We start from the raw sequence: 14,219 nt of genomic DNA on the forward strand, positions 1-14,219 counted from the left end.
TTTCCTGATCAGCTGTGAGGGTCATAAGGACAGAGGGATGTCGTATGCTGTAAAGCCCTGTGAGGCAAATTGTGATTTGTGATATTGGGCTTTATAAATAAAATTGATTGATTGATTGATCTACTCACCCATATGCCGAGGGAGGCTCAGGTGAAGTTTTAGAGTCCTCACATCACTTGCAGAGATCCAAGGGGAGAGGAGGTAGCAGCACAACTCCACCTAATGGAGGCTGACGGCGCCCCAGATTCAAACGTCCAAAAACACTCTGACTGCCTCTCTGGGCACTGTGCTCACGTGTGTGCGCTTGCATGAGACCGTGAGACATGGGCACTGCCTTCATGTTTGTTCACATGCTTCCATTGGTCTCGCGTGCGCCCAGCTACAGGCTACAATGAGGCTAAACATGGAGTTCAAATGAGGTTTTTCCAAACAGCTTTTTATGTCGGGGCTTCAGGACACTTGGATCACTACGGACGAGCAGTATGGAGATATTTTGTGGTTTCAATTATGTGTTTTTGGACGTTTGAATCTGGGGCGCCGTCAGCCTCCATTAGGTGGAGTTGTGTTGCTACCTCCTCTCCCCTTGGATCTCTGCAAGTGATGTGAGGACTCTAAAACTTCACCTGAGCCTCCCTCGGCATATGGGTGAGTAGATAATGGCTGAATTTACATTTTTGGGTGCACTATCCCTTTAAGTGTTAGATATGTCGTGTAAATCTTGTGTGCAGATTCTCTGTAATCCCAAAATGTAGCACATGTAGTGTCTCTGTAATTAGAAGACTCAGAATAAAATGAGTTTGACTGTTGTTTTAATTTGCTGTCAGTGTAAATACACAGAAATAGACACAGCAGATAAGAACAATGTGTATGATAATAAATGATAATAAATTATCTCCTCTGTGTCTCTGACAGAACATGGGTTACGCTCCGGACTTCGTCCAGGTGGCTCTCGCTCCGTTTATTAACGACATCCACAGGAAAGGTGAGAAAACCTGTTTCTGGGGTCCCGACAGGAAACAAGTCACACTGTGCCACCTGCTGGTTCCCTGTTAGAACAGCTCAAACTTCATCAGGTCATTTATGAACTCTAACTTAACTTATATTTATTTTATTTTTCCAGATTATTTTTTACCTCATTTTATCGTTTTTTGTTTAAACTTTAACCATTTGTTCTGTTCCATCATTGTGTGAATGTAAAATAATGATTATTGTTGTTGTTGTTATGGCGTCTGATAACGTCCCTGCAATGTGCTGCTGGCGAGTCAGTTTCCATGGCAACCACACACAATGACAGGTGTAGTGTCCGTCCTCCTTCGCAGGTATCCGCGTGGTGAGTAATGCCGGAGGTGTGAACCCTCTGGCCTGCGCCGAAGCCATACAGGAAGTCATCAAGAAGGCCGGCCTGGACCTCAAGGTCGCCGTGGTGACCGGGGATGACCTCATGCCCCATGTAAGGTCACTATGGCCACAGCATCACCATCATCATCATTATGAACTGATTGGTGTGAATTACAGAATAATTGATCCTCTCCTCTCCTCTCCTCTCCTCCTTGTCTCCTTGTCTCCTCTCCTTGTCTCCTTGTCTCCTCTCCTCTCAGAGAAGCAGTCTGTCAGAAGTCAAGATGGCGGATGGCGGCAGCAGACAGCAGTTACCTAAAACACTCCACAGTATGAACGCTTACCTCGGGTACAGACACTCTATGTTATTACTGAGTGATTGGAAGTGTTTGATGTGTGATGATGAAGGTGTGATGAAGAGTTAACCTGCTGCTCTCATTGGTTGTTTCCTCTCTGTGTGTTCAGAGCTCTTCCTATCCGTCGCTGTCTGGATCTCGGGGCGGACATCGTGGTAACTGGACGCTGTGTGGACAGCGCCGTGGCTCTGGGGCCTCTCATGCACACTGTACGTGTGACATTAGTGTGTGTGTGTGTGTGTGTGTCTGTGTGTGTGTGTGTGACTCAGTCTGGTGTTTTTATCTGTTACAGTTTGGATGGGAGACGACTGACTATGACCTGCTGGCAGCTGGGAGGTACACACACACACACACACCACAGCTACAGGAAGGGGCGTAGCTGTGTGTGAGGTCCACATCCTCCTCCTCCTCTTCATCATCATCACCTGAATCTTACCATCTGAAATGATTCTGTTCCTCTGTCTCGTCTCAGCTGTGTCCCGCCGCCACATTTTCATCACTGATTCTGTCAAACGTCTCTCATCATTGTCTTTCATATCTAAGATGATGATGTTATATCTGTTATTAACGTGTGTGTGTGTGTGTGTGTGTGTGTGTGTGTGTGTGTCAGTCTGGCAGGTCACCTGATCGAGTGTGGAGCTCAGAGTACGGGAGGGATCTTCACCGACTGGCACAAAGTCCCTGACTGGTGAGACGGAGCTGAATCACTGAGTCAGTTAAAGAAGTCTGTTTCCACACAGCAGGTCTGAGCAGCCTGGAAACACCTGGAGAACTGACCTGTCAGTGTTGATACTTTTGTAGGAGAGAGACTCTAATCAGAAATTTAAGCTGAAAGCTGTGAAGGTGTGTTTGCACCTCTTAAACTTCAGCTGACACAGAAACACAGGAGTCTCCTGGATGATACAGCCATCCTGTAACTTTCTGTTCTGACCACCACCTTGAATCAGTAATAATAATAACTACATTTATGCAGCACGTTTCAAAACAAGCACCAGGTTTAAGTTGTGTAATGGCAGCAACAGAAAGTTTCATTATGATAATGAACTTTATTTATACAGCACCTTTCAAAACACAAAGTGCTCTGTAATGTAACTGAACACAATTAAAACACAAAGGGAATAAAACAGAAAACAGGTCATAAAATGTCATTTAGTTAAAGATAAAATAAAGAAGGGCAAAACTAAAATCAAGATAATAAATGGGAAAAACAGACTGCTCAGATAGAATCAGCTTTCAGATAGAAGGACGTTTGTAGGAGAGACTCAGACGGCCTTATAAAGATAAGATGAACTTTATTAATCCCACACTTAAAGGACAAAGGGCGCTGGCTGGATTCAGGTTGCTACAGCCACTGACTGGGGGTCAGTTTGTGGAGCTGCTGCCCACTCTCCTCGCAGTGCTTTATAAACAGTAACTACTACGAATCACACTCACCCATTCACACACTGATGGAACAGCCGTCGGGACAAATTTGGGGCTCAGCGTCCTGCCCAAGGATACTTCGACATGTGGACTGGAGGAGCTGGAGATCAAACTGCTGATGTTCTGATTAGAAGACGACATGCTCTACCTGCTGAGCCACAGCTGCACCAACACTTCAAAAACAGTCATTTAGCGTCCCTGTTATATGGCAGCTGATCTCGTCCTCTGCTCGGAGGGTAAGGAGCCCCTGGATGTCATTGTTCACCCAGTTTGTGGACATTTTCGGCCGCTGTTGTGCTTCTGTGAGTTAGCTGCTAACTGCTAGTAGCTGCTTTTTAAATCTCCCGCGGTGTTTTGTTGCTGTTCCCCCATGTGCGATACAGAACGCAGAGATATTTGGGCCTTGAAGAGGCAGTGTGATCCGAGGCTCGAGCGAACATCTCTGAAACATTTCCTGGACTCTTTTGACCAGTGATGCCAAAATAAAACAGCCTTCACAGCTTTAGATAAAAAACTGTGGTATGATTTTAAAGATGTCGGTGGTTCTGCTGCACTTAGAGGTGAAAGTACGGCATGACAGTCGACCATGACTTCCTGTTGCGAAAGGTTGCTCGGTGAAATAAGGTTGCTGACTCCACATATCTGAACTGTGTGTTTGTGTGTCAGGGACAACATGGGTTTCCCTGTGGTGGAATGTTCCAGCGACGGCTCCTTCGTTCTCTCCAAACCGCCCAAAACCGGCGGCCTCGTCTCCTTCGGCACGACGGCCGAGCAGCTGGTGTACGAGATCGGCGACCCGCGGCGATACCTGCTGCCCGACGTGGTCTGTGACTTCAGCCAGGTGTCCATCAAGGAGGTGCCAGGTACACACACACACACACACACACACACACAGAGTCAGCACTGAGGACGTGACCAGTGGCTGAACTGTTGACTGTTTTCATAACCCTTGAACAACCTTAAACAAACGCGTCTGCAGCTTCTCTTCGACCTCTGAATGAACCTCCAATCAACTCTGTATCAGCTGGCAGTGATTTATTTTCCTTTTATAAAAACTAAACATGAATCCATCAGGACGGTCCGACGGCGTCTGCTGCGGCGTCTCCGCCTGAACTGATAAGGCGCTCTCTCTTCTTCTCTCATTAATTCAGTCTTTATTCTAATCTGCTGTTAGCGGGAGGATCAACACTCACTCCTGCTGCTCTGTTGATGTACGTTATGTTTACATTTCAGATTATGTGTCCTGAATATTTCACAGCTCTGACTTCTGCGTGACCCCGACGTGGTCCACTGCTCTACGACACATGAAGACATTTCTGTGTCTGTAGAACGCAGGAACCAGTTCATCCTGCTGACTGAAGTTTAACTGGTCAAAGAGCAGCTGAGAGAGTTCAGACCAGTCTGTTGTTCACTCTCAGTAACTCTGTTAAATAAATATATTCATTCTGCAACATACACATGACGTCATCACAAAATAACTTCAGGAACGTTTCATCTTGGCGTTACACTGATGTCGAAAATCACACCGCATCCTCTCAGACACATGACACATGCATGTTTAGAGTCTGATGATGTCATCACTCTGTATATACGCTGATGTACAGTATGACAAAAGAGGAGAGGAAGAAAACTGGAGAGATATGTGAGGTGAGGTGAGGTGAGGTGAGGAAGAAGAGGACAAAAGGAGAGGAGAGAAAAATAGGGAGCAAGGAGAGGAGATTGGGAAACAAGAGGAGAGGAAAGGACTGGAAGAATAAAGGAGAGAAGAAGAGGAAGCAGGGAGGTGAGGGGTGGAAATGAGAGTAGAGGATCAAACAAGGAGAGAAGAAGAAGAGGAGGAAACAAGGAGGGAACAAGGAAATGAGGAAATTGCAGGAGAGAAGGAAACAATGAGAGGAGAGGAGGAAAAGAAGAGGAGAGAGGAATGGGAAACAAGTAGAGGACAAAAGAAGAAAGGAGAAGAGGAAACAAAGTGGGAAGAGGAGGAAACAAGGAAGGGAAAGGAGGAAACAAAACAGGAGAGAAGGAGGAAACAAGGAGAGAAGAAGAGGAAGCAGGGAGATGAGGGGAGGAAATGAGAGGAGAGGATGAAACAAGGAGAGAAGAGGAGGGAACACGGAAAGGAGGAAATGACATTAGAGAAGGAAACAAGTGTGGAAACAAGGAGAGGAGAAGAGGAAAAAGGAGAGGAGAGAGGAGGAGGAGACAAGGAGAGAGGAAGAATGGGAAACAAGGAGAGGACAAAAGAAGAAAGGAGAGGAGGAAACAAAGAGGGAAGAGGAGGAAATAAAACAGAGAGAAGGAAAGAAACGAGTGCCTTAGTGTTCAGTGTTGGTCCTGGTCTCCTTCATGTTACGTCAGTTCATATTTTGTGATGAAGACTCTCAGTCAGACACAGGTGAGCTGGTGTCACCTGTATCTGACTGATGATAAATATCAACGGCCAAAATGTCTGACTGGAAATTTGCCAAATCAATCAATGAACAGATTAACAGCATATTAAACATCCTGATATCATGTGACCTGTAAGAAATGTTACTGATGGATATTAATCACCAACCGAAGCTGCAGAGTCGTCTCTGCCTGTTCAGAGCGTACGCCGCCTCCATGGCGGTCACGGTCCTCCTCAGCGTGCTCGTTAGGTGACGCCATCACGTTCTTCAGAGAGACCTTCAAACACACGCAGGTCGCCGCATAGATCAGACCGGAGGTACGCTTCACTCCACCCAGCGAGCGTCAGTTGGTCAGTCTGCTCTGACGCGTCTTCGTTTATCTTATTTTCAAGTTATTTGATTTTATGGCTGGTTAAGATATATGTCCTGTAGTTGTTCTACGAGGCTCTGGAATATTGGCGGCCATATTGGCGGCGTGGCATCAACTCTGCTCTGCCCCTGAACTCTCTGAACAGACTCTCTGGACACAGCGTCCTGTTTCACAGAGGAATGTGAACTTTCATCTGCTGCTGTGTCCAGAGATGTAAATATGTCAGTCTCATTGAACTCCTCAGCCTGTTGCCCCCCCCCCCCCGCTCCCTCATCAGGAGTTTATGTAGTAACATGAAGGAGGCGGGAACGTGAACTGAAGACGACCCCGCTGACAGTCTGCAGACCAGTTCACACAGAGGTCGGCAAAGTGCTGCGTGATGTTTTCAGCTCACTGAGGAGGAGGAGGAGGAGGAGGTGAACCATGGTGCTGAGGAGTGACCAGGAGGACACAAGGAGAGGAGAGAAGGAAACAAGAGAAGCTAGGAGAGCTGGTGAATGTGGTGAGGATGCCACGGCGGTGACAGTGACATGAGGCGACGCCCTCCTTCAGTCTCAGTTGTGAAACACGTTTAAATTAAAAAATAGTTGTTGTTGTTATTGTTGTGTTGTTTGTTGTGTAACTAAAGTTATTGTTCTCACATAAATCACTTTAATTAAGGAAGCATGTGGCGACTGTGAAGTAATGCTGCTACAGTGTGTGTGTGTTGAGGGGCGTAATGTTCTTGGTGTGTGTTTAATTTGTTGAGATCACTGTGTCTGAGGTGGAAAACTTAACGCCCCAGAGATGTTGTGAGACTGGGAGATTCTTCAGCCCAGTAGTGCGGCTGTGGGATGGATCATGTCGGGTGTGTTGACAAAATAGTGACAGTGGAACGTTTGACTCAGATTTGAATCGTGCAATAAGTCGTGTCCACTTTGACCTCTGAGTGGATCGTTGTGAAACAGCGTGCTCTTTCCAGGATCTTGCTGATGAAGGGCAGGTTGGAGATTGGCCAGTAGTTGGTGAAGTCATCAGGGTCCAAACCAGGCTTTTTGAGAATTGGGGAGATTTTGAGACTGGTGGGTACTGTGCCAGATTCTCAGTGTTCAGAGGAAAGCTTAAAGTCAAACACAGATCATCATAGGTTTAGCTTTTCATCGTTGGAGAGCACTGAAAGAAGAGAAAGGACTTTAGGCAGACATGGACGTCGTGGACAAAAGTTCTGACTTATTCGTCGTCAGTTTTTGTTTCAGAGATCATCTGTGCAGGAAGAAGCTCCACTCCACTCAGCTGTCGATTTTCAATCGGTCATGGATAACCTGGAAGAGTCATGGAATTTATCACTTTTTTAAGGCCTGGAAAAGTCATGAAATTAGTGACAATTTTTGAAAGTTTTGGATCGGTCACAGAAATGTTGCGTGTCATGGACTTGTCACAGTAATCTTCCATTAAACCATCCAAATAATGTAACAGCAGAAATGGCAGATGTATTTTCTGAAGCTGTCGACATAGCGGAGCTCGAATATGTGTCGATTTGTGACACTTTGCTCACGTATGTTTCTCTGTCCTGTCTGTCCCTCCCTTCATGTATGCTCGCTGCCTGAGATTATGTTTGAACTGAATTAATATGTTTGAAAAATGCCGGGTAAATGGGACAAGGACAGCAACGCTCCATCGTCACAGAGACAGAAACAAACAAGAATAACAAATTTTTTTTGTTAAAGGTCATGGAAAAGTTTTGAAATTTTGTCCATGAAAATGTGCAGGAGCTCAGAATGAATCACTTGTTAGTTGAGTCCATAAAGTGTCAAAACATTGTGTAAACTGTCAGTTTCTCAGAGTCCAGGGTGACGCTCCCACGTGTCTTCTTTCACTGGGCCAGTGGTCCAAAAATGGCAGCGTCTCTGTCCACATTGGTTAACAGTTCGACCCTCACTGCTTCCACACCAGGAGCTTTTCGTCCATCGTCTCACTCCTACGTCACTTTGTTAAATAGCAGCGGAGTCTCTTCGATCATACCTGACTCAGTGTGACGACTGCCCGTTGTTCCATCGCTCATAACTGAAGCCTGAATGAAACAACTTCTGATCAACCCATATCAGTTTCAGGCTTAAAATAACCACTTCAGTTTAGGTTCCTCCCCCTCACGCTTCAAGCTCTGCACATCTCGAGTACAGATACAGATCATGGTGAACTCACTTATCTCTGCAATGTACTAAACTGTGTGTGTGTGTGTGTGTGTGTGTGTGTGTGTGTGTGTGTGTGTGTGTGTGTGTGTGTTTCCAGGTGTAGATGGAGGTGCTGTCAGAGTGACGGGGGCTAAAGGTCTCGCTCCATCACATGACTACAAGGTAAACATCATCATCATCATGACGAGATTGAGAGGGTTTTCTGCATCTGAAGGATTGCCTGAATTTGTGGTCTTTCTGTCTGATATGCTCCTCCTCCTCCTCGTCCTCTTCTTCTCCAGGTGTGCGCCACCTACATGGACGGTTTCAGGGCGACGGCGGTGTGTCCGGTCGGAGGCCCGAGAGCGGCAGAAAAGGCTCGAAGAACCGCAGAGAGCATCATCAAACGGTTTGTGTGCATGAAATACGACTCCACCTGTGTGTGATGCTCTGAACTTTATTTATATTCCTGAGAATAACTGGTGTGTGTGTGTGTGTGTGTGTGTGTGTGTGTGTGTGCGTGCGTGTGTGTGTGCGCGCGCAGGACGAAGCGAATGTTTCAGCAGTTGAAGTTTGAAGATTTCAGCTCTGTCAACATCCAGATCCTCGGAGCCGAGGACACGTATGGCCCCAGCGCTCGCAGACAGGTAACATGAACACACCTGCACCGTGTGTCGTCCTGCAGCCAGAGCACATTACCGTAGTTTCTCTAATAGAAGCTGAAGATTGAATCAAGGCTGGATGAACTTCAGCCTGTGATGAACTGTGCATGCTAACGATGAATGCTGCACATTTAAACCAACAAAATAATAATCAACACTTAGTTTGTCGTTCTTTTATTCTCTCTCTTTCCACTTCTCCTCTTCACCCTCCTCTCTGTCTTCTGTCTTTAACAGCAGATTCAGGTCAGGGTCAGACTTAATCCTGTTTCACAGACTCAATCCTCGTCTCTCCATCCGTCCAAAACTTCTCTTGTACCAGAAGCAGGTCAGGGTCGGAGCTAAGCCTGTGTCACGCTGCTGACCTCACACACTTCCCTCTTTTTTTCCTCTTCCTCTCCTCCATGTCTTTGTCTCTCTTCATCCTCTCCCCCTCATTTCCCTCCTCTTCTTGTTTGTCTGATATGTTTGGAGGCAGGCAGGACTGTCATTAACATCATGTTGTGTCTGTGGTGTGTTTGATCAGGGCTCCAGAGAGGCCGTGCTCTGGATGGCCGTCCATCACAAACAGAAAAAAGCTCTTGAGCTCTTCGCCAGGGAAGTCGCTCCTGCAGGAACCGGCATGGGTACGACAAACAACATCTGACTTGCGAACGTGTCAAGTGTTAAAAAAATCCACTTTGTTTTTAACTACAGTGAATTTCCAGCACAGAGCTTTTATTTTGAAGTGCTGTTTCCTGCTGTAGAGTGAGAGACTAACAGAGCGTTACTTGACTGAGACAGTAAACTAGCTTGATGACAAACACAAGTGTGACACTGAATATATTGAACTGTATGGACCTTGAACTGATGACTGAGGAGAAATCTGGACCTGAGGACCAGTTATCTGGGGTCCGCCAGGAATGAGTCCTAAAACCTTGACGCGAGTTATCGTTTAAGCACTTCCTGTTCCCTCGTCTCAAAGTCTGTGGGTTTCTTGGTCCGATGAGTGGAATAAGGTCTGTGGTTAAAACAAGCTGAAGAGACTTTCAGGTTTTGTTCTACGATATAAAATATGTCAGTAAATACCCCGCTATAAACCGAGAAGCTTTTATGTGTCTTAAAAAACACGGTTGCTAACATGTGGCTAAATGAGACTACAAACATGGCTTCACACGAAACACAGCTTTACAGCCTTGTTGTGGTGGTGACGTTAGCTTTTTACTTCTGCTGATTTTAAGTGGTGTCCATTAGTGAAGATTATCTTACTGATCAAAACCTGTCAGTGTTACAAATGTTTGTTTGCCACAGTTTTATTTCTGCAATAATCCAAAATGTACCAGGGCAACACTAACTTCTTCGTCAGCCTGCAGAAAAGACGTCATCCCTGCAGCACTCTATGATGTCCAAAAATGTTGATAAACTATCCAAAAGAATTACTAAAATGGCAATAAAATGTAAATGTAAAAAAAAAGTTGTGTAAAAAATGTTGATAAAATGACCTAAAAACATTATTAAAATGTCAGAAGAAAAATAAATAAAATGTCCAAAACATGTTGATTTAATGATCTAGAAATATTATGAAAATGTCAGAAAAAAAGTTAATAAAATGTCAAAGAATATTGTTAAAATGTCACAAAAAAAAGATTATAAAATGTCATAAAATATTAATTAAATGTCTTAAAAAATGTCTGAAACAATGTCCTAAAATATTATTAAAATATCAGAACAAAAGTACATACAATGTCCAAAAATGCTGATAAAATGACCTAGAAATATTATGAAAATGTCAGGAAAAAAGTTATTAAAATGTCAGAAAAATGTTGATAAAATGTCCAAAATATATTTTTAAATGTCAGAAAAAAGTTTATGAAATAGTCCAAAAATTATGAATAAATTGAATGAAAAAGAATGTTAGAAAAAAGGCAATAAATACCCAAAAATATTATTTAAATGTCTGAAATGTTTGTGAACTATCAGTTATCTCTGGATCACTCTCTGACAGCCTGTGGACTGATTTCCATGTGAAGGACTGGGTTGAACTATTCAAGAAATCCAAAGGATGTGACGTTATGCACGTTCCTAAGTGTCTTGCTCCTCTTCAGTGTGCAACACTAGCTAATGTTAGCCAAGAAATGGAGTCTGCTAACGTCAACAAAAGACTGGCACCCACCTCAACACAGAGTCCACATGCTGTGTTTCTGTTGAGGCGGACCTTTAGTTGGCAAATTCAGCCAGAGCAGGCAGATCAGCAAACTTTCTGTTGCTGCCTGAACATAGGTTAGACCCTGCGCAGCTGCTGGTCACCAGGCAGCTGTGACAGTATCAGCACCCTGCAGAGCCAGAGAGCTGCCATTTTAGACATACGCATGTGCCAGTTCCAGAGACATCATCTTTATTTTCTTAAAAAAGGCTACTACTTTACCCACAATGCAACTCAAGCTGCACACAGCTATAGCCTCGACCCTGTACCCTGCAGCAGAGATGAGCAGAGGGTGTGGTTTCCTTCGTGTCTAAAAAGCCTGAACTCTGTTTTAACCCTGTGAGTGAAACATTCACACACTCCCTGCTCAGGGCATTTATTAATATCCTCCATGCTGCAGATAAGCAGGGCTGTGACCTCCTGAATTTGGGTTTTGTTTATGGTAACCAGTTCAAATCAACCACACACACTCAGCATGAACTCTGTGTGACTCAGCTGTTTGTGCTGTTGAACTGTAAGTGGGACAGGAAGCTGAAGCTGAGCTCAGACCAGCTGTTACACCTGCTGCAACTGTAAAGATCAGTATTTTCATGTTTTTAAATTTCCTCCTTCTTCTTGTCTTTACGCTCACAGCTCCCGGACTGACCGGCATCGTGGGCGGACGACCCAGAGTGTGAGTTTAAATATGCACCTTTATCCCCTGAAGATTGAATTTACCCACAGCTGTGTCTCACGTGTCCACTTTGTCCACAATAACCAGAGTCATGTCCTCCCTCCAGATCTCCCGTCCTGAAGCCGTTTTTCTTCTTACATCCCAAATCTGAGCTGAAGGTGAGTTTGAGTTGAGCTGACAAATGTTTATCAAGAAAAAACAAGCTGTCGCAGCAGTTTGGGGTTTTCAGGAAATTCTAACAAAGAAGGAACCTGATGAGTCACAGAGTGAGAAGAACTGACTGTGAACTGTCTCTGTTTGTGTTTCAAGTCCTTCCTGAAGTCTTAGTAACCAACAGCTGCTTTGTTTACGCAGATACGAAAGCTGACGACAGAAAAGCTGCTGATTCTTGAATCTCAGGACTTTTGCTTTGTTTGAGGATGAATTTATTCAGACAGAATTCCGACACAGCTGCATTTATTTCTCTCTTTCACTCTGTTGTTCAATAAAAAGGGAAAAAATAAGGAAGCTAACAACAATAAAAATGTCGTTTTGTCGTTGAACTATTCGAACTGACAGTCAGTCCCACGACACTCGTTCACGTTGAGCTCTCTGCAGGTGGACATTCACATCGGTGGAGAGCTGGTGGAGTCTCTCACAGAGGCGGAGCCAGACACACCTGAGCAGGAAGCCCCTCCCACCTCAGCAGAGGACGAACATGACGCAGGTAAACAAGGGCACCATGTTATGTTCCTTACATTACATCTGACAGTTTGTTATGAATATTGAAGGGTCAAAGAGAGTCAGTTTAACCCAAGCGGCAACCTCCAGGGGTGACGAGTGAAGCCAATGCGGAAGTGCCACAAACTGCAGTTCGTTGAATGGCCACTTGAGGCAGGCTCCAGAAGCGAGTCAATCCCCATAGACCTCCATGTTAAGATGCTCAACTTTACAGCAGAAATAAACATGTTTACAGCCTGGTGCAAAAAACGGTTTTGGTCTCTATAGCTAATTTCTCCTTTCATGACAACTGTACGGGGGGTGAATTTTTTTTATAACTCATCCGTTTAAATTTTACCACAGGGCTAGCCAAACCAGCGTAGCTTGTTAGCCTAGCTCGTTAGCCTAACTCAGCAGCTTCGAGCGAGGTGGGCGTGCTTAAGCAACCAGGCTTCATTTGGTCCGCCTCTTTGCCCATTTTTGATTGGCCAAGAGTTGGGCGGAGTCACTGGCGCCGACTTTGAGCTTCAAACCCGCTCCTCAGAAACCAATGGGTGACGTCATGGTGACTACGTCCATATTTTTATACAGTCTATTGTTTAACCAGAGGTCAGGTTAGTTTTATCAGTCAACTGCTGATGGGGCCTGAAGCGTCAGCGCTGTTGCCATGGTTACCTCCAGTTTTAGTTTTGAAAAGTTTACGGGGTCCGTCATGAGGCACCATTGGCTCTTGGGAGTATAAAAGGAATCCTTGACAATCCTCGACCAGAAAGGTCATTAGTCGGCAAGATTTCATTGGTTGCTTAATCGCGGAAAAAAACAAACAAACATGAAACTCTATGAGGAGCTGCGCCTTGGTCTTTTAAGGTTTTGTATGTGCAAATGACTGTTTGCTACCTAAAGACATGGTGGAGTGGTGGTGTCCTGAGCAGAGAGTGATGTCACACTCGCTCTGTGAGTGTCCCGCTGGACCTCTAGAGTCTGAATATGTTCTGAATGTGGCGTACAGCTCCTTTGAGAGGTTGCAGATGTCCTCAGTGGCTTCAAATGCTCCTTTGGTTGGTTTAAATTGTCCTTGAGTGGACTGGAGTGGTGATTTAGGGGTTCCAGGGGTTATTAAAGCGTTTTAGATTGTCCCTGAGAAAGTTCCAGGGTCCTTGAGGGGCTTGGATGGGGTAAGAGGGTAACAGGGTCCTCGAGGAAGCTCCAGGAATCCATCAGGGTTCCTCTCGAGGGTTTTAGGTCTTCAGGGGGGCTGAATTGGTCCTTCAGGGGTCACAAACAGTCCTTGAAGAGGCTCCAGAGTCCAGTTCAGTCACAGTGGTGTGGGGAGTGGGTGCTGATGACGCGGTGGATTTTGGTGCTCACAGCATGGACGCCACCTTAACGCCACCTGTCTGCACACAGTCCTCACACTGCGGTGACACAGATCTGGTGTACCTTGAAGTGGACTGGAAAGGTCCTTGATTGAACTTGAATGGTGCGTCAGGGTTTGAGATTGTCCTTGAGGAAGCTCCAGGGCCCTTGAGGGGGCTTGAAGGATCTTTGCATTATAGAGCTTCAGCCTTTGGTTAGTAAGCAGGTCAAAGGTTTTGTCTCACCTCACCATCTGTGTTCATGTGTTCATAAGAAAATGAAAGTGACAGAATGAACAAGTGATTGTGAACAGTTATTGATGATGGACGATTTGTGCTGTTACTGATGTCTGCCTACAGAGGGCGACATCTTCCCATGTCCTGTTACCTCCATAATCACAACCAACACTGTGTGTGCGTATATATGTGTGTGTGTGTGTGTGTGTGTGTGTGTAGCATCTTCTGTTCCTGAGAAGTACAAGCTGTGCCACTTTTCATCCTTTCACCAACGCTGCATTCACATGGCCCCGAACAAATACTCAGCACACAGAGACGCTCCTTAAGCTGTCACACATACACACACACACACACACACACACACACACACACACACACACACACA

The 14,219-nt window shown here is 45.2% G+C and overlaps 1 protein-coding gene across 1 annotated transcript in view; it reads left to right on the forward strand.

Annotated features, from left to right (window-relative positions):
- Positions 1-14,219, forward strand: part of lratb.1 (lecithin retinol acyltransferase b, tandem duplicate 1) — a 32,171-nt gene that overhangs the window by 3,894 nt on the left and 14,058 nt on the right. The window contains exons 3-16 of the mRNA XM_050066391.1: positions 913-982; positions 1,320-1,450; positions 1,599-1,687; positions 1,804-1,903; positions 1,987-2,030; positions 2,305-2,382; positions 3,783-3,979; positions 8,148-8,212; positions 8,332-8,438; positions 8,574-8,676; positions 9,215-9,314; positions 11,504-11,543; positions 11,650-11,701; positions 12,141-12,249. Coding sequence (XP_049922348.1) covers positions 913-982; positions 1,320-1,450; positions 1,599-1,687; positions 1,804-1,903; positions 1,987-2,030; positions 2,305-2,382; positions 3,783-3,979; positions 8,148-8,212; positions 8,332-8,438; positions 8,574-8,676; positions 9,215-9,314; positions 11,504-11,543; positions 11,650-11,701; positions 12,141-12,249 — 1,285 coding nt within the window. The remainder of the gene's footprint in view (positions 1-912; positions 983-1,319; positions 1,451-1,598; positions 1,688-1,803; positions 1,904-1,986; positions 2,031-2,304; positions 2,383-3,782; positions 3,980-8,147; positions 8,213-8,331; positions 8,439-8,573; positions 8,677-9,214; positions 9,315-11,503; positions 11,544-11,649; positions 11,702-12,140; positions 12,250-14,219) is intronic.

Source organism: Epinephelus moara, chromosome 17, assembly GCF_006386435.1.
Source record: "Epinephelus moara isolate mb chromosome 17, YSFRI_EMoa_1.0, whole genome shotgun sequence".
In the NCBI taxonomy this organism is placed as follows: Eukaryota; Metazoa; Chordata; class Actinopteri; order Perciformes; family Serranidae; genus Epinephelus; species Epinephelus moara.